This window comes from Manacus vitellinus, unplaced genomic scaffold (assembly GCF_001715985.3).
Source record: "Manacus vitellinus isolate BGI_N305 unplaced genomic scaffold, ASM171598v3 scaffold_16_pilon, whole genome shotgun sequence".
Lineage (NCBI taxonomy): Eukaryota > Metazoa > Chordata > Aves > Passeriformes > Pipridae > Manacus > Manacus vitellinus.
The window spans coordinates 9,551,193-9,577,632 of NW_021939189.1; the positions used below are offsets into that span (position 1 = coordinate 9,551,193).

Consider the following 26,440-nt stretch of genomic DNA (forward strand, 5'->3'; position numbering starts at 1 on the left):
TATTTTCAGCCCATTCCAGTAACATCCTGGGGGAAGACTGCCCTCCTGCGTTCACCCGCCATAGCACGGGAGGAGACAGGCCGTGCAGCTGGAATCACTTCAAGCTGGCTATTTTATTTATTTTATCTTTTTTTTTTTTTTTTAAATAATCACATTAGTGATTCAGAGAGTGAAATTAGCCCACCAAATGTTTGCACAGGAATACAAGGCTGGTGAGCAGCAGGCCTGCCCCTGGTGCTCTCACAGAAGGTGGTAATGCTCGCTGGTTGGCACCAGGCCTAGAAAGCCATTCTGGGCCTTTAAAATGGCATCGCTGCTCACAGCTGCTCTTTGTTCTTAACAGAGGCTGCTTATTAAAAGCTCCTAAATTGCTCGATGAAGTCCTGAAGGAATAAAATGCTTGTCAGACACCTTGTAATGAGGTTAGCTATACTCCTTCACACCAGCTCTTCATGCAGCTCTGTGGCAATCTATCTTCAGAGAGGCACCAAAAAATCCAGAAGTACGAATCCATAATCACCCACATTTCCTGTGTCGTATTGCTCCCATGTCAAGAACCTATAAGTTGCATATAGGGTTGCATATGTACTTGTTTATAACAAGTTGTTATAAATAACTGAAAGAACACCTGAAAACAAGCACTTTAGAAATGGAAAAACCAAGGTACACAGCAGTCTGTCATGTAGGAAGTCAGACAGTGAGTTGGCAACAGGAGTGACTTCTGGATTCCTGCTTTTAACAGTGTAATTTGGTAAGTTAAAAAAACCCAAATGCTCCTAATTTTGTAGAACACTTGATACTCACTGCATTTGAAAACATTTAGGAAATCATCTAGCCTCCTATGAGCATTACATGAAAGCACTACAAATCTAGTGGTAAGGAAAAAGCTTTGCTTTTAACAGTATTCCACCAAACACAAAAAAGCACTTAAAAAGTCAAATAGGAAGCCGTAAGAAAAATCTAGGTTTGTACACTAGCAAACATAAGTCTATTGCTATGGTACTTGTGAATAAAAAGCAGTATACAAAGCAATAATTTTAAGATGCATGTCATTCTGAACTCATGGGGTGTGCACATGCATGAGTGTGTGCACAACATGCCTTGAGATAAATTTTATTCCAATTAACAAAAATGTACCACTGAATGATCCTTCAGTTTCTTTAAAGGAAAAACATGACTCAAGCAACTTAAAAAACATCCCACAACACTATTCACTTATACAAGTACCTAAACACGCTTGTACTTATACAAGTACCTAAACCAGTACTTTCGAAAACACACACCTTGGTTTTTACATCAGTATTTGCTTAAATTGCTTAGAAATAAGAAACAGTACCCAATATGGGAATCCTAAGCCTTCCATCTGTGCATATTATCACCAAAAAACCTACTACCTTTTCTTCCCCTTTTTAAAATACGTTTTTACACTACCTTTAACAACTGTTTTCATTACTCAAACCCCCCTTTACTGCACTGAACAAAAAAGGCATTTTGCCTTCGATTATAGGACAGCACCAAATAAAATAACAAAAAGGGACAGAGAAAAGAAAGGAAGATATTCTGTGCATCTGGAGAGCATGCACTTGTTCAATCTTTACTTATGAGCCCAGATTATATTTTCCTCACATATTGTCTTATGATTTTTCCTTTGTTACTTTGGGGATCACCCACTTAGATCTTTTTATAGTCTTTAACCACAAAAATTTCACAATTGTTACAAAGTGATGCTTTTCCTGTACTTGTATTTTTTCTTTGACTGGTTCAAGTAAATGAACAAATGTATTTATATATATATGAAAGGAGAGAGATTCTTGCATGGGAATAAGCAAATCAACCATTCCCACTTTCTCTTGAATTCCCCATAACACAGACCTACTATCACTTCAAAACTGTCTCTGTGTGAGAGATAGTCTTAATTTAAACTAAAAAATCTGAACATAGAAACATAATGGAAATAATTTAAAACTTGAATGTAATAATCTCCTTGGTGGAACTTTCAAAACTGTTTCAATTGAAGTTATTGTTTTCCCTTCAGTTAAAGAAGTAACATTTTTTCATTTATGGAAAGACATCATAAATGCTGCTTTCCCACAACTTTCATTAACAAAAAAAATATTAAATATTAAATATAAATGTTAGTGTTAATTTTTCTATTTGTGTAGCTGCATTATTAGTCTCCACTGCTTGTTAGATAATGCTTAACACTGCTTGGCAAACAGAAGAACTTACACAAGGCATCCAAATTAAATAAATTAACATGTTGTGACTGGACCATTTATTGGTTTTCCTTTATAAGAGAAACTAAGCATTAGTAAGAGGAGCTATGGTAATTAAACTGGAGACCAATGGATTTTATGCTACAGCCAGGGTTCACCTGTCAAATACACCTCTGGAGAAGATGCTTGCACGGCAGCTCCAGTGCCACAGACATTCCCTGTAACACAAGGGGAGTGTCCCAGCAAGAACTGAAGCTTCTCTAATACTCAACAAACTAAAGAAGCTAAACATGTCTGGATAGCCAGATGATTGTCTATACAAAGCTCCTTTCTCTACTATATTTTTGCCATAGGAAAGAAGGACAAGCCTTTAATGAGAGTGGGGCAGTTTCAGTAGCTTTCTATTTGCATAGACTTGATTATGCAAACACAGGTCTGTTAATTACAGTGTCACAAAGAACACGCAACAATATATCAGTCAAGCAGTTTTTGGGATTTAATATTTAAGTACCTTTTCTCTCCTTATAGCCACAGAAGGACAACACTGTCAAAACAGCACACAGATTTGTATCCAAGGTCTAGGATAAAGGACCTTCTCTCCAATGAGTATTCAGGTAGTTTTCAAAAGGGGAGGACAAACTATGTCCCAGATGTCTTGGTACCAAAGATCAATTGATTTTGAGATAGGGATTTAGATGGTATACCTACCTGTCACATTAAATGTCTGCAAGTACAGAGCACTTCTATATTTGGAATGTAAGCATGATTTTGGTATACCCAGTTAGAATTTGCTGTTTCTGCTAAGGCAATAAGGCCTCAGCCCAAGTGAAGGCAGTACAGAAGCTGACAGGGTGCTTAGGACAGTGACACAAAGGCAGCCAGCACTGCAACCAGGACAAGCAGGAGGACCATTTGCAAGACCAGGCCCTCGCTCCCAGAGCTCTCAGAGCTCATGGCCACAGGGAGGTTCAAATTCAGCAGCTGCACACCTTGGAAAGGCCTGTGACACAACAGAGGAAACATAAGGTGGTCCTGAAATAGTGTATCGAGACACATGATTTATTTTGGATCAGTACTTCAACATTTTTCCAAATTAAACCTCAAGACACATCCATGGCCCATTCCAGTGATTATCATGTTTTCATTCAGCAGTTTCAACTCAATACAAGTGGCATTTGGAATCTGAGGGCACATACCTAATCCCATACAATGGTATCTGCTGCTTCACTAACTAGATTCGCCTCTTGCAAGGTCTCTGCTCACTCAAAAGCCTACAAAACAACCATAACAGTGCCAGTTAATAAGTATAATATCCTGTCTGCTGGCACAGGACCTCAAACAGAAGTGTAGGGTAAAAAAAAGGTGAAAAATGAGAGAGTACTTTCTCCTCAGACAGTACTTCGTTCACATAGTCCTTCTTAGTTCTCAGAAAAATCAATAGTCCTTCTAAATTACAAATTCTACAAACCAAGTGGTTTTTGTCTGACACAAGAATTTTACTCCTTTCAAAGAATATTCTGACAAATAACTTTTAAAAGAAGTTTTATTACAAAGACTTAATTATCTTTGGTCCCCAAGAACTTTTCCATTTGCTTTAAATCATATTTCACCACCTACTCAAGGCTTACAAAAAATACACAGTAGTCACAAGATTGTAAAGAAAAATTCTGAAGTACAAACAGCTTTGTGGAAGGAGGCACTATTTTGTATTTGCCATACTACTTGAAAATGACACACTGTTTAAAGCTTCTTGAGAAATACTTTTGATGAAACAATTGTGCTGCAAACTTGCAATACAAATTAACTAATGCAAAGCAATTTGTCTCTCCTCACTTCCAGGAACTCAGAATAATACCAGAAAATAACTTCCCAAAGCTTTCCAAAATGGCTACATGTTAGACAGGAACACAGCAACACTTTTCAGCTGGGTATTTTTGAATTCTGTTCCTGTCACAGCTTTGCAGTTCAAACACAATTTGTTTCATTACCTTTACCTCTTAAAATATTTTGCAATCTCATATTTTTATCAATTAAAAGGACAATAGTGTTTTAAGGAAATATTAATTGAACAGAAGGAACAAGGAATGAAATCTTTCCATCTTCAGTAAAACAACCTCTGTATCAAGCCATGTGTTTGATCATTAAACCTTTGCATAAGCCAGTATAAAGGATAAAGAGGCTGCTCACTAGGACCAAGCAGATTCCTCCTTGTAAGAAATAACCTAAAAATAATAGCAAAAAAAAAAAAAACAAACCCTGAAGAAAAAAAACCTGAAAGAAACCTTATACCACAAGTCTTAAAGCAGAAATAGGCAGTCATGACTAACTGTGTATTCCTTATGGCAATAATTTAATTATACAGAGTAAAACCACAGAGCTTTCAGCAAAGTTTCCTTAATTTTCTAGATAATCCACAAGCAATTTCCTTATATGGTTGGAGAGAAATCACTGCTGTATGCTTTAAAGCTGGAAGATAAATGGCCTTTGAAACAGAAATCATTGTTACTAACTGGACTAATAAAAGTCTTGCATCACCATTGTTACATATTCCTTTCGTATAAATGTCTTGCATTTTCTCCTCAGTGTGATAAATCATCATCAAATCAGTAAAGGTGTTTACTGAATTTATGTAAATTAACAATGCAGCTTTACAGGGAAATGAGAGAAACAAAGGAAAGGTATTTAGGATTTTTAGTTTTAAAAAAAATCTTTAGCAATCAGACTTAAAAAAATCCAACATATATACTTGAACTTGCATGTTTCAGGTAAAAATGAAGACCTGTTTTGTGTGATCACTTTACAGTGATCTGATGAAAAAATATGAAATACCAAACACAGTCTGGCTAAGAGCTCGGACTGAATTCTGATCTTAAAATTCTAATGAATTCTTCTAAATATGACTCCTATCACTCAAGTAATTATTTTTATGGAAAAGTTAGATCCCACTGAAGAGCAATCTTCAGCACTAAAGACTACTCACAACTTTTTGGCGGAATCAGGTGGGTACAAAACAGTTTCTAAAATTTGATGCAACTCTTCACACTAAAGAGATAATAAAATTCTCACAGTATATTTTTCTCTGCAGGAGGCGGGTCCAGGAGTATTTATTGTTTCATAAACATGAAAACCATGTCCTTTCACTTGTACTGCAGAGTGTTTTGGGGTGGGATTCTTTTCTTAATAATTTCTTGAAGTAAAGAGACCATATACTTAATACATTTTGATACTGCAAATGGTCAACTACAATCAGACAACAGTAAGGTGTAATTCAAAATTTTAAAATACCAAGCTTCCAAATAAAACTAATTCACCAGCTGCTTATGTTCTGAATGCTGGGCCCATGATACAAGTGACCAGTATGGTTACCTGCCTAAATTAACAGAATACAATCCTGACAGAGTAGACCTATTTTTCATTTACTATATGTTTGCCATAAATTTCTAAAAATCATACAACAGACATGAAAATAATCATATATTTTGCTGTAGTTAAAAAATTCTCATTCACACAATGAAAAAAAAAAAGAACCAAATTTTTAAAGTTTACACTTTCTAAATTCTAAAGAGTAGTTTTGATATTAAAAAAGATAAATGAAGGACAAAACCAGCAAAGAATGCTATTCATACTCTACAGCAAAGCAGCTCAGAATCTGGCACAAAAGAGCATAACTCAATGATTATGATGACATCACTAGAACCTTGTTCATGGAGAAAGTGAAAAATTTGCCACAGTCGTTAAGGAAGAAATTTTTAGCATCATAGTTCAAGCAGGCCCATAAAGAAAACTTACAATCAGCCACATCATTTGAGAAGTCATATTACAGAATTTCCACTACTAGGAAACCAGAAATAATCCTTGAGATTTAGAAAATATGAGAAATTACTACTGCCTTTGGCAATCCCTGGCAGCAATGCTTACCTGGCAACAATCCAATCTGAAGATGACACACTAATGTAATCCCTAATTTTCTCCTATTCAAAGTTCACAGAAATCCCCATTTAATTAAAGTGCCTTCCTTTTTTTGCATGCACGACATCCCTAAAAATATTCATAATATACAGGTTTTCTTATTTATTAATCACATCTAACCAATTGCAGTGTATATTGGCTGATACAAGGCTTCAAGCTCTAGGAAATTAAATACAAGTCACATCTTACCCAGAACATTTCCTGCTGGTACTTCTTCAAGGTCTTCAAGTTCTCTTCCCATAAGTAAGTAGAGATTCTCCAGTGTACAGCAAGTCATATGAGGTACTACTGGCAGATCACTGGTAGGAGAACACTGGGCTGACAGCTACACAGAGTAGAACAACCAGAGATCAGATATTTGTCACTTACTACTTACAAAAGCTTCTTCCACAAAATCTCCTTGCATTCCAAAGCTAAAAAAGCACATTCTAAAGAATTTTCATTTCAAAAGTTAAATATTAAAAATCAACATATACCTCCAAAAATCCAGTTCGTGGTAAATGAGAAAATGTCACAAAGAAGATTAAAAAATAATGCTTTCTTTGCAGAATTTTAGGTGTGTATTACCCCATCCCAGTTTTCATTATCTCTGATAAAACAAATGTTTTGAATTAAATTCAAAAGCAATGAACTTCTTGGATCACAATCTCAAAACATTTAACACTAATTTTTCAATACTATTATGCATCTTCTGTTCCCTAAAAGCATTGCTTTATCCTTCACTTCTTTTTTTTTTTTTAAATCAAAATATATACATACTGGATTTATGGTAAGCTAATACAACACTATTTAAAAGTATTTTGGAAATGTTAAGGTTTATAATGAGCTTACACTCACAATCAGCTATTAGCACAATTACTACCATACTTTTTGGAACTTTTTACTTGAACTTTTTTTTTTATTTTTTGAGTGAGCAACATGTAAGAAGTTCAGTCATCAATGCTTCAGAAGAATCCCAAGCTATTGTAACAGTTCACTGCCACCTCTTACCTTATGCAAGGACTCAGCAGGATCATATTTTGGTCCTAAAACAAAGATTTTTTGCCCTCTTTTTGCCACACCACTGAACACTCTGGCAAATGCAATGAAAGATTCCTTGTTTTCTGTTTCCTCTTTCACTGCCTTCGAGGTCATGCTGTCTCCTTGACCAGTGAGCTGTTGCTCTTCACCTAACCAAAGTTAGAAAAAATATATTAAATATAAAAAGAGTTTCTGCTTCATCATCTGAAGAGAAAAAAAATCAGCTACATATTATATTATCACATCTGGCAAATCATAGAATCGTTTAGGTTAAAACAGACCTTTAAGATCATGAAATCCAACCCTTAACCCAGCTCTGCCCAGTCCACCACTAAACCATGCCCCTAAAGTGCCACATCTTTTAAATATCCCCATGGATGGTGTCTCAACCACTTCCCTGGGCATCCTGTTCAAATGTTTTACACCACTTTTGGTCAAGAAATTTTTCCTCTAAACCTTCCCTGGCACAATTTGAGGCCATTTCCTCTTGTCCTATTCCTAACATTCCCTGTTACTTGGGAAAAAAGACCAACCCCCACCACTGTAACTCATAATCCAGTCCTGTAGCTCATACACTGCTGTTGTACCAATTTATTATTAGCCTGTTCGTTTGGGGCTCAAAATCATTTACCTTTCAGCAGAGCATCTCCTTCAAGCATCATCTCTCTTCACTGAATCAAAGTACGAAGACCAAGCACATTTTTAGGCTATAGGAACATGTACCCATGGCACTATTATTCCATTTATGAACTATCAGCTTTCCTACAAATCCTTCCTCACTCTTTGTTCAGTTCCATGTAGTTAACTCTGGAGTGGCATGTGGATGATTCACGGTGTGGATGTACACAGCCCCTTGGTAACACCAAGACACTACTATTAAACACCCTCCAGGAAAAATAGGTAGCAGGGCACCACCCACCTTTTCTATCACCAGTGTTCCCAGCTACTTCAGATGAATTTTCACTTGGGGGCTCTTCTGGCAGCTCCTTCCCTTGACTTGCTGCCAGTTTCTCTGCGTGCCTTCGTTTCGCAAGTTCACGCCGATGAGCAATTTCTTCTTGGGTTAATGGCCTACATTGTATTTTAAAACATCAGTATTTGGAAAAGTAATTTATTCTAAAACAAATAACAATAATGAGAATACTATATTTGGCAAAAGTAAAAACTCACACAGAATGCCTCTTGCCCCCATGACAGTATAGATTTTAAGTCAGCTAAAATTAGCAAAACTCTTCCTCTGCCATATTTAGAGAGAGGCCACTTTGTTATTTTGCTAAAATAAATCAAGTTTCCTGCACCATATGAATTCTCACTTTTTCAGACAAAAATCCAAGACAATTTTCAAAACTGCTTTTTACACCATGTCCTGCTGTATGGTACCCTGAACTAGAATGACTGCTCACACTACAAATACAGCATACTAATCTCGGCTTATCTATATCAAGGTAGTTAGAAAAAAACCCAGACTTTTCTTCCTAAGAGATCAAATACTGCCATTTTTAATTCTTTGTGATATCTTTATTATTTTCAGGCAATCTTTACAGCAAGTGCTCAAATGCAGGAAAAGGTCTGTTTGCTAAACCTACAGTGATGTGTCCTGCATTTGCTCACATGATGGAGGTAAGAACAACAGTTCTTCGTGTTTAGATGGTTTAGGATTTTCCTATTAGTAGTTTTAGCTTGTTTAGTAGCCTTGGACAAGTGACTTCCCCTCTTTAATTTCCACACTTACAAAAACAGGCCAAGATTTCCTGAATAGCAATGGTAGTAATGAATGATAAGAGGAAGAAAACCACAGGAAGCTGTTTACAGAATAGCCACGTAAATATGATCTCCAGCAAAAAAAGCACAAAAACATTGACTCACTTTGCCACATCAACTATTACACACTCCTAAATAGGGAAACAACCCATTATTGACAGGTCCAAGTTTTTATGTGTAGTCAGTAGAAGTAGTTACAGGACACTTACTCTGCTCTTAAGTGGATTAATTAGGGGCAGGAAGCCTTGAATAGATTATGTGGCTGAGACCAACTCACTGCCAGTAAGATTTTTTTTAATATTACCATCTGGATGCTTTACTGCATATAACACATTCTGCAAGAGACTTCATTTAAAAAATGAAACCCTTCATTTTATCAAAATTTCTCTTAGAACTTGGGGAAATCACTGAACAGTTATCAGGCTTATCTTGAATCCAAATGTCCAATTCAAAAGAATAAGAAAATTATACATACGTTAAAAATCTCTCTAAAAATTACCTAAGAGAGGCCACCAGAATAAAATGTAAGAATTTGAAGCATAGACTTTTAGAACTCAACCTGGTTCTGAGTTGTGACATCATATGTCATAGAAAAGGAGAAAGCAAGACAAAATCACCACTTCAAACTTCTTAGCAACTTGGAGGTTTTTCTTTTTTTTTTTTTTAATTGTTTCTTAAGTAATCATTGTGACAGAATTAATAATATGTAACTCTGAAATTGCAGATAGTGTGATATTACTGTTTGGCCTGTTTACTTTATTGCAAAAGAGAGCAAGGCTTAACAATACAGAATGCAAAGCAGATGGTGGACATGAAAACTTTTGCATTATTTTTTTTCCTGAAGGCAGCTGTTCGAAGTTATTTAAGGGTTTGGAATGTCAGAAAAATTCCCAGAGGAGAGAGATTGATAGGGAAAGTACAGATGAGACAGCCAAGGGTGTCATAAATGCAGTCTATATATGATGGCATAGTATACACATGAGGACATACATATGCATTCCAACACATTTGATTGTCCAAAAATACTTTTCATTTGTGTAAATAATACTGAGAGCAAAAAAAAGAAGTTTGCATTTTCCCCTTTACATGGTATTCTTAAAAATATCAGTATATTTAGGTATCAGATAGCCCTAACTACAAATATTAAAGGTACCTTAAAATTTAGAATGCACTGGTTTAAGTTGCAGTACCTATAATCACAGTTAATTATATTCTCAATTTGATGAAAAAGCAGATTGAGTGTAGGTGGGACTTTAGCTAGTAGGTACAACCTAAACTTCCATCCTGGTTTCTGTCAGCATCAATTTCTATAAAATTAGTCACTCCCAGTAGTATCATTAGAAACTAAAAAAAGATAATGTTGTCAAATAAATCCTTATATAGAGTTGTAACACACTCAGGCAGAACACAGAACAAGATTAATGCACATAAGGCACTGGATCTGCAACAAAACCAGTTTTAAATTAGACCCTGATTTATTCAATTTCTCCAGTTGACAAAACCAATCAGAGACAAAATCAATTTTCAACAAATGCTGCCCAAACCAAAAGAAAGACTGTCTCTTCTTTTTCTTCCCTTCCCCTTTTTCACTCCACAAGAAAGGATCTATAGCCTCCTAACACTGGCAGGAAAAAAAGGGACCATGCAGTCCCACAAAAAACAGCAAATGAAAATTCAGGAGCAGAAAGAGAAAGAAGAGATTCCCTGCCTCCAGACATGGGAAGCTGGCACAAGTAATGGAGCTGACATAGATGGGTGACCACATATTACTAACTCATCTTAACCTCAAACACATGGTACAGAAAAGCTATGGAAATAATAATGTGGGAAAGAGTATAATATACATACTACCAGCATTCAGTAGATTGTTGATCAAATCCATCAGTTTTCAGGTAATGTAAGCAAGCTACTGCCAGCTACTTCTGTGATTCCCACATTCCCCCAGGATAAAGCATTTAGTTCAAACTGAATGACAACTAAACTTCATGCAATCAATCCTCTGAACATGATAGCTTTTCTACTCCTTCACATTATCAAAGAGAGACTTCAATCCAAAACAGTTCAAAAATTCAGAGTGAATCATCAAAACAAACCTCCCAAAGGTAAATTTGCCTCTGATTATTAAAGTATTATGTTTTTTAACCTTCAGACCATTTTAAAAAGGAACTACCACAGTCAGAACATCAACTGATTTCCAAAGGATTAATAGTACTGCCAACAAGTGTCTGTGATGCATCTCCCGTGCCATGGACAGTGTTTCTGAAGTGCTGGGAATACTCTCTCTCCATGCAGTTTTACCAGTTTAAATTCCATGAGCTCATGGACACGTGACCTGACTTCACAAGGTGCGAAGGGAGTAACTTCAGATAACATCTTTAAATCCAAGTAATTTAAAGAGAATCCTCCAGATTACTCTTCATGGCTCTGCTCTTCAGAATTAAGTTCTAGCAAAATCATTGGCTGCTGTTCCACTCATCTGGCACTCAAAGAATTCTGTCAACAGCATCCCTAAGGACAGCTCTGTCAAGTGCAGTTTATTTGCTCCTTTTCAGCACAGCCTGTGTCCAGTGGTCTTGCTAATCCTTCTGAAGTTTGTTACTTTCTATATTAAACTACTTAATGTCTATGGAACTATTTCCATTCACAAACTAATGTAGATCTACCAAGATCATTTACTATTGTTTCTGTTGCAACTGAAAGTGCTATGCAATTCACAGTAGAAATAACTGTGCAAACAACTGAAAGTTATCCAAATCAGAATTTACATAAAATTTCATACAACAATCTTCCAGAGCTCCTGCAACAGGGAATACTCAATAACTCTTTTGTATTATATTACATAGCAGCTTTCATTCATTCTGAGATATGTAATGGAATAAGATATCAATACCAAGCTGTCATATACTGCCTTGAAAAACACTCTAGAATGATATATGGACCTTTGATTTATTTCACATCCTAAATGTGCAATAAAAAAAAGAATAAACTCGAAGCAAAACTCTTCCACAATGTTACAAGTTTTTGTCTCTTAATCTTACCATTACACAAACTAAATTATGCCTGGAGATCCAAATTTCAGCCATTACTACATATTTCTTCCTTGGATCAATTCCAAAGGTCTTAGCCAGATTCAGCTGTATACTGTTACACTGAAATCTTTTCATGATAACAGTAATAGGGGTTTTAATTTTTGAAAAGCATATATTAGTCTATTAATTACATAATTGTGTGCCAAATTCAGATGTTAACCTGCAAATCTGACAGCCTATTCAGATGACTCATTTCTAATGCACAAACTACTATTTAGAACAAATTATTACTGAAAACAGAAGCTGATGGGTTCAGGTCACACTGAAGTCACTGCAAGTCATATTGCCTTTAAACATATAAGTTAATTTACTTGCAAGAAGATAGTAATTCCTTACACAGCTTGGAGCTTTAAAAATGTTCTCATTAGGATCAAGACAATGTAATGACATTTCAGCTGAAGGTTTGGTGAAAATTACAGGATTTTTTTTCCAGTACAGTTTTTAGGAAACATTAGAAAGCAAAGAAAAGAAATACACTACAATCTTGGTTTAAGACATTCAATTAAGCTGAAGCATAAAACAGAGAAACAGCTATCATCATAATTTCATGCAGAATTGTATGGGAAAGTGTCTGTTTCCTGGTGACACCTAAAAAAAAAACCAGTCCTGATTTCGAGCTGACTGAGAAAGAACCTTTCATACTATCTGGAGGGAAATGGTACAGGTATTATAGGTTTTATATCCCCCACTGCAGTAATGAAATATAATTTTAGTACACCAGCTTATCTGTTCAATAGACTTTTCTTTATTACCACTGGAAGGCAGAAATGGAATTTCTTCAGTGTACTCTATATATTTACATTATTCAGCAGGATTGTAAGATGGCCTTGAAGTAACATAAAAGATTTGCCCTCCTATTGCTGACATGGCATCACATCACTGTGACATTTATACATAAAGCTCTACAAAGTTAGTAGATGATTTCATCATAACATCTGATATTCAATTTATATTTTCTTAGCATTTTACATTAAATACACCTAGCAACACTCAAAAGCAATTGCAACTAACTACTAAATATTTCTCTTTTACACTGGTTTAGATAAAGACAGAATTCTGAACCTCAGGAAAACCGGAACATTTAGACCCTGTACCTAAATGCCAAGTTCACCTTTTATTTATACACCTACACTCAACCATTCTGTGTTAGACTGCAGTTCAATGTAAAACACCAGTGGGAATGAGAGAAAGAGACAGCATATGATGAATGAACACCTAATTCTACACACAGCAATACTTAAGAATAAGTAACACAAACAACCATGGCCTCCTAACACAAAACCAGCAGCTCTAAGAGAAGCCAACATGGGCCTGTTTCCTACTGGTTTGGGTTTTAGATATTTTAACATCTAAAGTGAAGGAGGAGTCCTCATTTGTTTAACTCTGCTCAACAGTCAGTTTACATCTCTGATTTGGTTGGAATTAGGGAGTAATTTCAGAAGTTCAGAAAGAAGAAACTGGAAGACAAAACATATTTGCACAATTCTCGTTTCTTCAGAAAACCTGATAAAAACTCAGGACACACTGGTACCATACAAAAAGTCAATTTTCAGTTCTTTCCAAAGGAAGATAAATCCAAGCTGCCAACTTGACAACAAATTATTTTCTGATGTATTCTAGTGTAGTAACAGCTGACAAACTTTGCTATTTTACCAGTAAAAGCAAAATCATAGCAGTTTTAATGTAGAATCTATTAATTTTAAGGTCACCTTCTAGGAGATATTAGTTGCCAACAGCAGTCTCAAAGGAGGTTGTTTTAATTAAAAATCCATCCTTTATCATCATTTACTGTACACCCTGGACTTACAAGAGCTTTTTCTTTTTCCCAGCTTATTACAAGCAGATGGCAGAAATAAGGCAAACTATAAAAAACTGCTGCAAAGTCAACTTGCATCTTCTAAGAAAGTTACAAACACCTTAGAAAAGTACAAGTCTTGCAAAAAACCAAAAACTCTCAGATTTTTTACATGCTTTTACATGCTTAAATTAATCCCTCCCCCACCCCCAAGGCATGCAAATAACCGTAGCAGATCAGTCCAGTAGTCAAACATCAAGATACACAAGAATAGTTATGTCTCCTCAAAATTAACAGTAAATAAAACATACAACATTTATTCACGTTCTTTAATAGGTAAACATGAAACCACTGGTAACAGATATAGTGGAGATATTCTCTGTTCCTCCCTATGTTCAGACATTCTTATGGAGCACCCTCATGGAATGCCAGTTTAAATACTGGATCTCTCTTGCTCCACTCGACCATCACTCAATTCTGTTAAGTCCAATCTTCACTGTGTAATTGTGAATAGCACACACTGTGCTCAGGAACTACATCTACACAGTGCTGTCTTTTAAAACACTTAGATTTTGCTTCATGGAGATACCTTTGACTCTTTAGAACTAACCCCCTTTTCAGATTTCTTCAAGAACTGCTTATCTCTAGAATCTTAACACATAAAATATCAAGAAATACACATTCAGCTATACTACTGTTTTTCAAACAATGGAATCCAACTGTCACCTCAAAACAAAATCATTAATAGTACCTAATCCACAAAATCACACGGTACTGCTTATGACTGGTTATCTCAAAGGAAAACACTCAGGTGATTTCATTTTCACATTAGCCAAATAGTAACTACTAGAGTAACTTAATACCAAGCCCAGTAAGAAATACTTTTCAAAATAACTACATAGCAAGACACTACAATTTTCAACATACTGAATAAACAGGGGGAAGGGAAAGTAACTAAAATCTTGAAAAATTCAGTGTCTGGTGCATGTAAAAGCCAACTTTGCCCCTATGTCACAATCTTCCCAACAAATAAAAAAACAAGTCATTATTAGTGATAAAACAGCCAGAAAGTCATGGTCTCAGTGTACTCTTCTCTGATAACTAGAGTACATATCCAGGAGGGGAGACAAAGCAGGAATGGCGCTGCTGTGCCACACCAGGACCTGAGAAGAACTCATGTTTCAGATACTCAAAGCAAAACTGCACCATCTAGTGTCTGCTCAATCCAGAAGTGCAATGCATCTTTTCCCTGAACTCACTGTAAGAAAGATTTTTGTAGACAAGCTCAGCAAGAAAAAACTAAAATAAATCTAGGAAGTGCGTGGATAACCTAGGATAGTAGTAAAGCTTTCAAATATTACTATTGTAGCAGTACCATTTTTTTGCACAACAATTTAACAGTCACAATCAGTCCAATTCAGCAGAAAAATTTATATTTCCTATATTACTTCACTGTACAGTAACAATCCCAGAAAAACACAACATGGCCAGTTAATACAAAAGCTGCCTATTGAAAATGCTCCAGAGGCTTAGAAAGATGAAAGGTTAAGATGAATATTCTTATAAACTCCTCAGAAAAGCACATTTCTTCTGAAAAAAACCCAGATGACTTCAGCTAAAAGTAGTACACTTAAGTGTGCCAGGGAAATGAAATCAAGAAGGATCTACTCCTCAGAGAAAATAATATGGTTATTAAGCAATAAAAAGCTGTAACAAAACAGTCTCCCAAACCTCCCAGAAAAAAACCTTTTGAAGTGCATTAGTGCCTTTCAGGGCATTGAATAGAGTTAGTCAAGGTTTGGACTACTTTAATTAACCCATTTTATTTTGCACTTGCAATGAACTGGATGATCATTGAGATATTATGCCCAATTTGATGGGAAGTGTTTCCTGGTACAACACAAGCTGTTATGGTCATGCCAACACAACCTCACTGAAAAACTAAGGAAGTATTACAACTCAATCATTTCCACCAAACATCCTGAAACAGCACACAGTGCATGCATTAAGATGATATATTTGGACAACAGCACTATTCTCCAATAGATTTGATGTACCTTCTAAAACTAGTATGATTTAAAAAAATATCTTTTAAAGTCATTCAGAGAATTTTTACTTGAGGAAAAAACTTTATTGAATCTCAAGAATCCACTATTTTCTCAGGTCTAAAACAACTTACCCACACTTTCAACATGATTTTTTTTCCTAGAAGTATCTAATGTAGGTCAGAAAGTTAAATGTTACATTTTCTTACCTTGGTTTATTCTGTGGTAATGCTTTTGAATCAACAGGAAACATTTTGGAAACAAAGACTATAACTGGGGCTGTTCCTTCACTACTGCATTTCATAAAAGCTGAAGAAACACAAAAAAAAAGTTATTTTCACTTTTTTCCCCTCAAAAGTATGAACAGATTATGGCTTTACCTTAATTTTACAGGCATTACTGTTCATTTTCTATTTCAATGGGTAATATGCTACAGACAAATTAACAGGAAAAAGTAGAAAATTACTCTGGCCTAATCATTTGATAACACTACCTGTATCTTCAAGTGTGTTTCACAATAAAATGAGCACAATTGCAAAAATGCAACGCTTGATAACAAACTACATATACTCCAATACTAAAGGTATTGCTTTGATATTTAAACCTGAGTTTATCAGCTGATTTAGATTAGAATGAAAACCAGAGAGCAGCTTTAAGACTGAACTATCCAGTACCTCAAAGTACTCTCCCTCCTTTCAAACAAAAGGAGGAAGTCCTGCAAATGCCCACGTGCTCATGAAATCCTTCCAACATCCCTGCAAGCACAGATATTCCTCGAAGGATGAAAGATCCGCACAAAACTTAGCAAATACTTAGGAAATTCCCATAAATTATTTTTTCATCCAAGTTGGAGCACATCATGAAATTCAAACCAGACACAACACCATTCAAAATTTCTAACAACGTAGAAACTGAATCATCTTCTCCTACACTTCTCCCCTTCATCTGATATGTGAAATCCTCTTAGATTTCTTGGTGTTCTCCTCAAAATATTGTTCTACAACTAATATCCAATTACCAGAAGCTGATCAGTACACTTGCAAAAATTAAAACCAAATTCAAACCACTACTGGCTAAAAATTAATGATTTTAATATTGAAGTTAGTAAAATATTCAGTTCTCAATTACATTTTCAATTCTACTATTAGAACTAAAAACAAGTATTAACCTCATATCCTTGTAACACCCTAGCTTTAAAGTCTTAGACTTTACATCGCCTGCAGCTTGAGTTGTTGAAAAACCATGAATATATGGGATTGAAGACAAATATGTAAATATAATCTTATCAAATTAGACTACAACATGTCAGTGACAAACATCGAAAAAGATACTACAAGTAAAATAATTATAAATTTAAGTAGAGATTACTACACATCTTAAGATCCAAAAACAAAACCACCAAGACAGAAGTGACCTTCATGTTAATGGGAGAACACTTACCACTTTTCAGTTCCTGAGTTTCTGGTGGCAAAGAATCAAATGTTCTAGCTCCGACACACATCAGCTTTTCCACTCTCTCTGCTGTGATGTCAAGAGGACTGGGAACTTTATTACACACCATGGCTAAAACACATTGCTAAGGATACATATTTATATTTCCTTACTGAATGCAAATAACAGAAAAACAATTGCTTTCAATGCTTCTTTAATTCAGCCTCATGCACTAACTGCCAGCAACAACAGATCCAAAATCCAGCTCTGTCTGTCACAGTGTATACAGGTTCCTCTCAAATCAGAAACAATTTTTTGCCATTTGTCAAGTGGTCCACCCTATGTGCAACTGGGAAACTAAGAACAGCACAACTGGGGCAAGATTTATAGAACTAATTAGTATTTATACATCAATAATTTGTGCACATCTACTATAATATAATACATATTATATTATAAATGATGAGCACAGCAGACAAACAACAAACACTGATTTTGGATTAAGAAATTGTATGCCTAAAACATAACATCAGACATTTACAGAACCTCACAGACAGAAGACCTATGACACTATTATAAACAGGAGATGGGTTCCTCCTTCAGGAAAACCACTGGAATTTGTATTTAAAACTATATAATGAAAGTGTATTGTTTTATTACCTCCAGTTTAATAATTTAGTTTCCTAAAAACAGCATGCATGCAAAAGCACGAAGTTGGTAGAAATATAAGAATAACTGCAGATATGTAACTTGCAATGTTACAAGCAAGAAAATAGGTGCAGATACCATAGGCACAGACATAAAAAAAGGGAACATATCATACCAAACCACACACTGAAATATGTGAGCGCACTCTGAAGTCTGAGAACTGTCAATAAAACCAAAAATAGTATCTTTCCTAAGGATACAGAGGACTGCATCAGATATGGGCAGCCACTGGCTACAAATGGCATTAAGCTGAACTTTAGGGTCTGCGTGCCGTGACTCCCGTGGACCAATTTTCAATCCTAAAGAGGTGACTATCTTTTCTATTTTTTCTTTGTCCCTGTAAGGAAAAGAATAAATAGATATAAAACAGAGTAGCAATATGTAACAAAAATCTATAATCTGTGACTATTTAAAAAAAAAAAAATCACCACAGCACACAGAAAGAGACATCATGAAAACTTTATAAATCTTCTCACCTTTTCATAACAGCTTCATACAGACTCCATATGTTGTCCAGCACCAACTGCACAAACAAAGGTTTCTTTCCTTTTGACTGGTAGAAGATAAACATACAGCTCATTACCAGCAATTCCTCACTTTTACAATAGGCTTAAGACTGCACTTTTCCTAAGGAGCATGTAAAACCTTTATTCAAAATCAGGACAGTTATCTGTTTCCACAAAAGATCACTACTTCAACAGTCTGTCTTATAAAAATGCTATAAGGCACAAACCCACAAAATTTAGAAGTAGAGGACAAGGGTTCCAATTTTAGAAAAAGTACCTGATAAATATGGCACATAACTACCTTGAGGCTGGTTATCCCCCTTTTTATAACTATTTATACATTTATAACTATTTATAACTCTTAATCCTCACCTAGGTAAACACCAAAAAAAATCATGATTAAATGACAATAAGGAAACTCCCTGAGAGATGAGATTTCCTCCATGTAGCATCTGAATAGTCAGTTTTGGAATGTTCTCTGCTCCGAGGGTTGATGCAAGGCTATCCTTGTGACTTTATACCTCCAGTGACACTGAGTGAACAGGTACTGAGGTCAATTTTCACAACACGCTATGAGGAATAGAATGAAAAAATAAAAACAAGCCCCAAAATAAAAACCAGGTAAAATTTTTGACAACCTCCCTACCTGATCACCTTTCATTATCTTCTTTGCTTTTGTATTTAGATAATAATCTCCCCATAAAGTCTTCAGAAGTACTGTAGGTTTGATTCCAATCTTTTGGCTGTACAATTTGGCAAAATGCTCAATGCTGAAAGGAAACAAAATATACCTTGACAGAAGTGCAATGCTGTTTACATGTTCTTATCAGCCCAAACAACAGACAGACAGCTTGCATGAAAATCACACAAAAATCTCAAATCCTTCTTTTACTCCCACTTCTCCAATTGTTCTCACTTTAGTTCATATTGTTTAACAGTTACACCTGCAAAAATATTTAGTCCTAACAGGTCAAAAACATGAGCAGTGTTTGAATGGCTTTGTTTTGTTTCAAGTCAGCTTCAAGGCTGTACTTGTTTATTTGAAATAAACATTTGTGTACTATTCCCTCAGCAAAAACTCAAAAGCATAATACAAAAGTTATAAATACTTATGTGGTGACTCTCAAACTTATTCTGTGAAAGATGTCCCACAACACATTTAAATATAGTCTGTGACCAGAATATTTGCTCCCTTTGCACACAGAAAAAAAAAATACACGTTTATAATTGCAACAATCCTATTTACAGAATAATGCTATTTGATAATCTTTTCTTTAAAATCCAGAATTCTTAAGTTTCTACACATAAAAAAAGATCCGCCCATGTCAGCAAGACATGAGCTGTGAGTTCTCAACTAAGCCCAAAGAGATTTCTTTTCCAGAAATTACCCTAAACTCTCAATACAGGGAGAACATTCAAGATTTGTGCACCAGCAGTTCCTGCATAGACATTTACAGCATTTTTCAGCACCTGAGGATTATGAGAAAAACACATGCACTTACTACATTGGATGAGGCTGGCACTGCCCAATAATCTAATTTTTTTTTCTATGACAAGTCATAATACCTTCAGGAAAAGAACCCACAACCATATAACAGCAGTCAAGGCTTTCCATGATTAAGACCATGCTCCACTGATCCATATTTCACCACACAGTACTGCTGCCAGTCCACAAGTACCTCTTGAAACTAATTAAGAAAAGCGTTCTTTTTTTCCCCCCTCCATTATATAATTTATAAGAGCCAGGGTCTGCCAGTTCATTGTAAGAAACACAACAGTATCAGAAATCTTCATTCACCTTCAACAAATACATTAAAAACGCTTCAGGATGTGAGGGAGAAATTGAGAATTAGGACTGCTACAAATAAGAAATCTGGCAGATTGGAGTCCTGTCATTTGTCTAAGATGTAGAACGTTTTATTGGATAGAAACTGGATTAACATAATCTTCTAATGTGTAATCTGGGAACAGTTTGATCCAGATCCAGCAGCAGAACAGTAACACCACTTACCTAAGTTAGATGCACAAATACTCTTGGCTGAGATATAATTTTGTACATGAATAGTTAATTAATGCAATCTTAAAAGTGTTTTAAGATATACAAAGCAGAAGAGGGTTTAAATTTGGAGAATCTTAACAAACACGTTTTTTTGTTCCACATTTAATAAAAAGCATTGTAAGTTTTTTAAGTTCATCCTGAATCAGTTTAGTATTGGCAAAGAATAAACAGAAGGCCTACCAACCTTCTTTAGTATATCAATGTACCAATCACAAAAGGAGGACAAGTCATATCTAGCCCATTTCTTCCTCCCATCTGAAGCTAGGTGACAACAAATATTTAGATTTCAGCCTTATAGAAACTCTGCAAGTAAGGTTCAAGGCACTTGACAAACATTTCAAGTGGCAGGGACGTAGCAAATACAAAGAAACAACTAAAGCTTGACCAGTTATCATTCCACTTCAGATTACCCTTGCATGGAGCATTAATCATCTATCACACATTCCACTCTGCAGAAATATCAGTGCCAACATACACCAAGAGCTTCTGCTGATCTGAGCCAGAGAAATAACTCAATTTTCAGACACATCTGTATGAAATTTAATTCTATATGCAGAGAAATTATCAGGAAAAAGGAAACAATAAAAGGAAAATAGCTATCTAAACCTCACTTTTACAAAAATAACCATTATTTTCACCTACCATTTAAGAACAACATACGTGCTTTCTCATTACAAAGACCATCACAGGGTGTTTATGACCATGTGATTATATCAGAATGTAGTTCTGTAACCCATAAAATCTTAATAGTTGATCATTTACTTGCAAATATCAACTAGCTTGATCCAAAAAAATAGTTTCTAAATTGCTTTTGAGCTTATATTTCTACTTATTGTAACAATGTACTCCACTGTACCACTTCCTCGAAGAATCGTTTTTCTTAATGTTTAACATTCCCTTGTGGCACACTTAGAATACTAATGCAAAACACAGGCCAAGTTTGAACTTCCCAAAACAAAAACTTAGCTTTTTGCTTTCATGTATGCCCTTGCACAGACTTTATCAGTAAACAAAACAAAAATAAGCTGCAAATTGCCCATTCTTTATCCATCCAGGAGAAAAACAGCAGATAGCTCTACCAAAACACGTGCTTAACAATTTCAGCCCAAATACTCTGTGTAAGAATAGTTTGTTATCATAATCCATTTTCTCCATGAAATTTCAATGAAAAGTTACCAGTCAGGAAAACTAAAGCCTACAGATACCAAAATAGTGTTTCCCTGCATATCATAAACAGGAAAGTAACTGTGGGCACCATATGGCAATGGAGGACTTAACATGAGATGTGTTAATGTGTAAAACAAAGGTATCAGAAAACTCCCTCTAGCCTTCAGAAATGGAAAGGCCTCCCCTCACACATATCCTCTATGAAAGATCTCTTTCAGACTTAAAAACATGTCGGAATTGGAAAATTTGTTTTCAACTTCTTTGCACACTTCTCTGATTTTTCTTTTAATAAATTGTTAGTACTCATGACAGATAACTAAACTAAAATAGCTGATTTTATTTTCCCTCTCCTCTGAAGTGACAAGAAATGTCTGTGTTAAACAACAATCTATGCATGGCACCTTATTTAAGAGTTTGACTTTGACTTAAAAATCCCGGAGAAGATTTTTCTAAAGGTTCTGCAATATCCAAGACATTCACTGAATTACTGAGTGGATCTCTCTAATTACATTTTCATGATGTAGACAACGACTCCACCTCGTGGTAACCAGAACATGTGCAACCTTCACACACCTGCTGCCCTCCCAAACTAATCTACTTGTGCAGTAGCTCCTGCACTGCTGCAGTTTTTGGCCTTGTCTATCCCAGTCTATCAAATGCCAGCAACTGATAAAATACTGAGTTTACCAGGCTAGGCTGGACATCACAGTGGGCCCAGCAACTGCTAAGTAAAACAGAGGTCCTGTCACAGAGACAATGCTGGTAGTACTTTCAGCTGTTCAGTGTTAATCTATTAGAATGGATTTATATACAGTTACATATCAGAGAAAAATCTAAAAAACATCTTTACAAATATGGAGCAACTGCAGTAATCAAGTGAAAAAAAAAAAAAGAAAAAAGAAATCCCAGACTTACCCAAAACCCCAGCCATCAATTGCACTGGCAAACACCACATTTCCATGTTCTGGTGAAAAATACAGATGAGAATCATCAGTATCTTCCAATCCAGTACTCCAGTCATAAATTTGATCTCCTGGTGCAGTGTCTGAAACATTTTCACTTTCTGTTTCTTTCTCAGCTCTTTCTTCTAACACTTTGGAGGTAAAGAGTGCTCCAGTGACTGCATTGATCTACAGAAGGATATGTAAAAACATCTTCAGATTCATTCACTCTTTCACAACCCTTGCAACTCAAATGCAACCCTCCAAAACATAAAAAGAGAGGTTTTGTTAACAAGATAGCATTGCCTATGATTCATCTGGCAATTGAAAACACAGACATTGTGTATCTAATTCTGCACATTTGAAGACAACAGAAGTTTATGAGACTAACACCATATGAGGCATAAACACATAGTCCACACCAGGACTGAATCAGACAAGGAGGATCATGTGTAACACACTTGGGCTCTCAGAACAAGGAATGGTGAAACAGAAACTTGTTACTGGCAACAAACAAACAACAGAGGGCAAAGGGAAGCCAGGCAGGAAAGTGCTTAAAAGTAAACTCTGGGGAAAAAAAAAAGTTTGAGGGTAACTTCACTTAAAACTCAAAAGAAGAATCAACTTTATTCCTACATAAACCCATCCATATCAGGAGCAGTCCAAAGAGATAATTCGTCTACCTCCAAAGAAACTTAAGCAATTTAACAGGAAAAACAAAACATTCAGCATATTATTTCTAAAAAAGAAGACTCTTCCTGATGACCTGTCAAGAGGCATTTAACACTCTTTTCTCTGTCACAGGCTTTCTGAACCTCGAAACCTATTAGAAATAAGATGTATCCCAATGTTTAAGATTAGACTAAATGTTATAGTGCAATAAAATCTGCTGTGTGAACATGGCACTATGGCCTGAATACCTGTTCTAAGATATTCTTAAGGTGCAAGTATGCCTCCTGAGGGGTGAGCTTCAGCTCCACAATCAAGCGATCGATTTTGTTAATCACCAACACTGGGCGTATATTTTCCAGCCATGCTTGTCGCAGGACTGCTTGAGTCTAAGAAGGAAAGAGTTTTAAAAAATATCCATTACAGAAAGCTTGGTACCATAAAAAAAGACAGACTATTAAAAAACAAAATATAATCCTAAAATTGAATAAACATGTAGTAAAGGACAGGTTGACACTCAACCAGAAATCTGATTCCCATGGTGTATAGTGGTAGTTATTGAAGAATTCTGTAGCATGGCAGAATTTCATGGCAAAAACACCCACAATAACAAAAAAACCTCCCCTATTTAGAAAAGCATGCTTTTTTTTTCATGGCTATCTCAGTTTTATTTTGCGTATTTTTTCACTTTCAAAACTCTAAGAGTCAACGTAAATATATGAAATTACTTCTTTAAAGAATTGTCCATACAAATATTCCATTATCTGAAAACTTGCATACTCACTGTTTCAACCCCGCATCATTACACCCACTCACCAGTATTGTTCAGTTTTTCAGCACAACTACTTTCCTACCTCGAGTGCACTGTCATTTACTAAAAGTTTTACAAAACTTCTTAAACAGCTCATCTTTCATTTCTGTATAACACACTTCAGACTTCACTTGTTCTGCCTTCCCTACCCTCTTTCTCTGTTTAATACACTTTATTTCACCTGTGGACAGACTCCTTCAACAGCATCCACCACTATGATGCAACCATCACAGAGTCGGACAGCAGTAGATACTTCTGAAGAAAAATCCACGTGCCCTGGGGAGTCTATTAAATTAATGAGGTACTCCTGATCACCTAGGATCAAACAATAAATTAACATTTCAGAACAGTTTTCAAAAAATATTTCTTTCAGCCACCTAGTTATACTGTTTCAGCTATTATCTGTAACTGTCATGACATTAACTACAAAAAAACCTTTACAGCACAGTGTAACAGGCATCTTGACATAGTAGTAAAGACTGTACTACAACTTGTTTTTTTGAAAGAAGTCTTGCCTTTAAGTGTCATTAATTCAAGATTAAAATTTAAGTACTTAGATCTAAAATAAAAAGATAAAGACAACTATTCTTATAGCCTCCACTCGGAGATGGGATTGAAGATGGTTTTCCTAATGCTGAGATGAAACTCAATTATCTTGGCTGGCTGTTGAATGCATGATTAAGTCTCTGCAGAATCCACAAATTCCTAAATGGCCTAAACACAAAAAGCCCACAAAAGAGAAAAATACAAACGTAAAAGCTGCACGCAAAAAGTTCACAACAGCAACAACAAGGAAACAGGGAAAAACAACAAAAGTATGTATTACAAATCACATTTGCCAGCACAAAAAACTTACCTTTCACAAAGTGCAGTGAAATTGCACTAGATTTCATTGTTATTCCTCGGATCTGCTCGTCTTCTCTACTGTCTAGATATCTCAGCTGAGTACAAAACCAAAAGAACAGGTGATGAGTCTGTAGAATTATCTCCACAATTTCTTATCAACTGTCAAAGACTATGAGCGCAAGAAAACAAGGTTTAGCAAGCCTAGAATTGGAATTTTCTTAATCATCAGAGATTTACAATCCCAGCATGCATACACCAGGATTTCACTAAAAAACACAGTATAACTCTACCTTTCCTGCCAAGCGGCTGGAGATTATTCCATTGCTAGATATAAGACAATCAGCTAGAGTAGTTTTGCCTGAAAAGAAAAATAAATTACTCAGATTAAATGAATACAAACAACGGCAAAAGATGCAACAATATTATGAATGACGACAACACACAGTGTTCTAAAACATCAGCACTAATAAAGGCTTTTAAGTACCACAAAAGTATAAATTAACTTTCAAAAAACCAAATCCGATTATTCAGCTTCACCTGTTAGGTACCCATGAATTTGTTTTTGAAGACTGGATGTAAACTTACCTGTCATGACCAGAAAAGCAACTGAAATAACAAACAGTACATCAAAACCTCAGTATAGCAGGCAATTAGAAAAAATATCTGTGTTATAAAATAAGTGTTTATTATTATTTCCACCTACATAACAAACTTGTTGTAGTAAGTAAATATAGAAAAAAACCAGCCTACCTTACAAGCATATATTTCATGCTGACATTCACCATCACAGAAGTAGAAAACATTCCGTTTCAACTATTCCGAACTATTACAGTATAATGCTCTCTTAAGTTCTTAAAGATAAGCTGTACCAGGCCAAGAAAAACGTGCATAAAGCAAATTTACATCCCTGAAACAGGTTTAAGACAGTTTAAAACTAAACCCATGAAAACCTACTGCCTTGAACCAGCGACCAAAACATCTCACCACCGTTCCAACACACACAACTTTCCTCTGGGGGTCTCTGCCAGCCACAAACACCTCCTTACCATGATCCACGTGGGCTAATATACAGATATTCCTGATGCCGGACGTCTTCTTCTGGAGGCCAACCATCTTTTCCACGCTGGTGAGCACCATGGTCGGCTACTTCTGTGAGCGGAGGAGAGCATTTTATTTAGGAGTCAACTTGAGAAAACGCTTTGGATTTTTTTAGCGCTGCTCATCGGGGAAACCCCGTGGAGCGCGTCCCGCCCCTGGGCCACCACCTGCACCGCACCTCGGACACCTCAAACTCGGAGAGCACGGGCCTGGTCGGACTTTAACCCGGAGCAGGAGGCTGGGCTGGGTCAAGTTTGGTTGGGGACAACCACTGAGCCCGGACAGGCACAAACCTCACGGGTCCCCCTC

General features: G+C 35.9%; 1 protein-coding gene across 1 annotated transcript in view; it reads right to left on the minus strand.

Moving 5' to 3' along the window:
• The window catches only part of EFL1 (elongation factor like GTPase 1), a 68,019-nt gene extending 41,689 nt beyond the window's left edge, over positions 1-26,330 (minus strand). Inside the window, exons 1-15 of the mRNA XM_008925403.3 lie at positions 26,310-26,330; positions 26,080-26,182; positions 25,324-25,391; positions 25,044-25,128; positions 24,369-24,502; positions 23,628-23,765; positions 22,682-22,896; positions 19,187-19,310; positions 18,511-18,587; positions 18,235-18,371; positions 17,336-17,458; positions 16,105-16,204; positions 8,125-8,276; positions 7,176-7,354; positions 6,375-6,510 (exon numbers count right to left, since the gene is read on the minus strand). Of these exons, the coding sequence (XP_008923651.2) occupies positions 6,375-6,510; positions 7,176-7,354; positions 8,125-8,276; positions 16,105-16,204; positions 17,336-17,458; positions 18,235-18,371; positions 18,511-18,587; positions 19,187-19,310; positions 22,682-22,896; positions 23,628-23,765; positions 24,369-24,502; positions 25,044-25,128; positions 25,324-25,391; positions 26,080-26,170 (1,759 nt within the window). The 5' untranslated portion in view covers positions 26,171-26,182; positions 26,310-26,330. The remainder of the gene's footprint in view (positions 1-6,374; positions 6,511-7,175; positions 7,355-8,124; positions 8,277-16,104; positions 16,205-17,335; positions 17,459-18,234; positions 18,372-18,510; positions 18,588-19,186; positions 19,311-22,681; positions 22,897-23,627; positions 23,766-24,368; positions 24,503-25,043; positions 25,129-25,323; positions 25,392-26,079; positions 26,183-26,309) is intronic.
• Between the last annotated feature and the right edge of the window lie 110 nt (positions 26,331-26,440).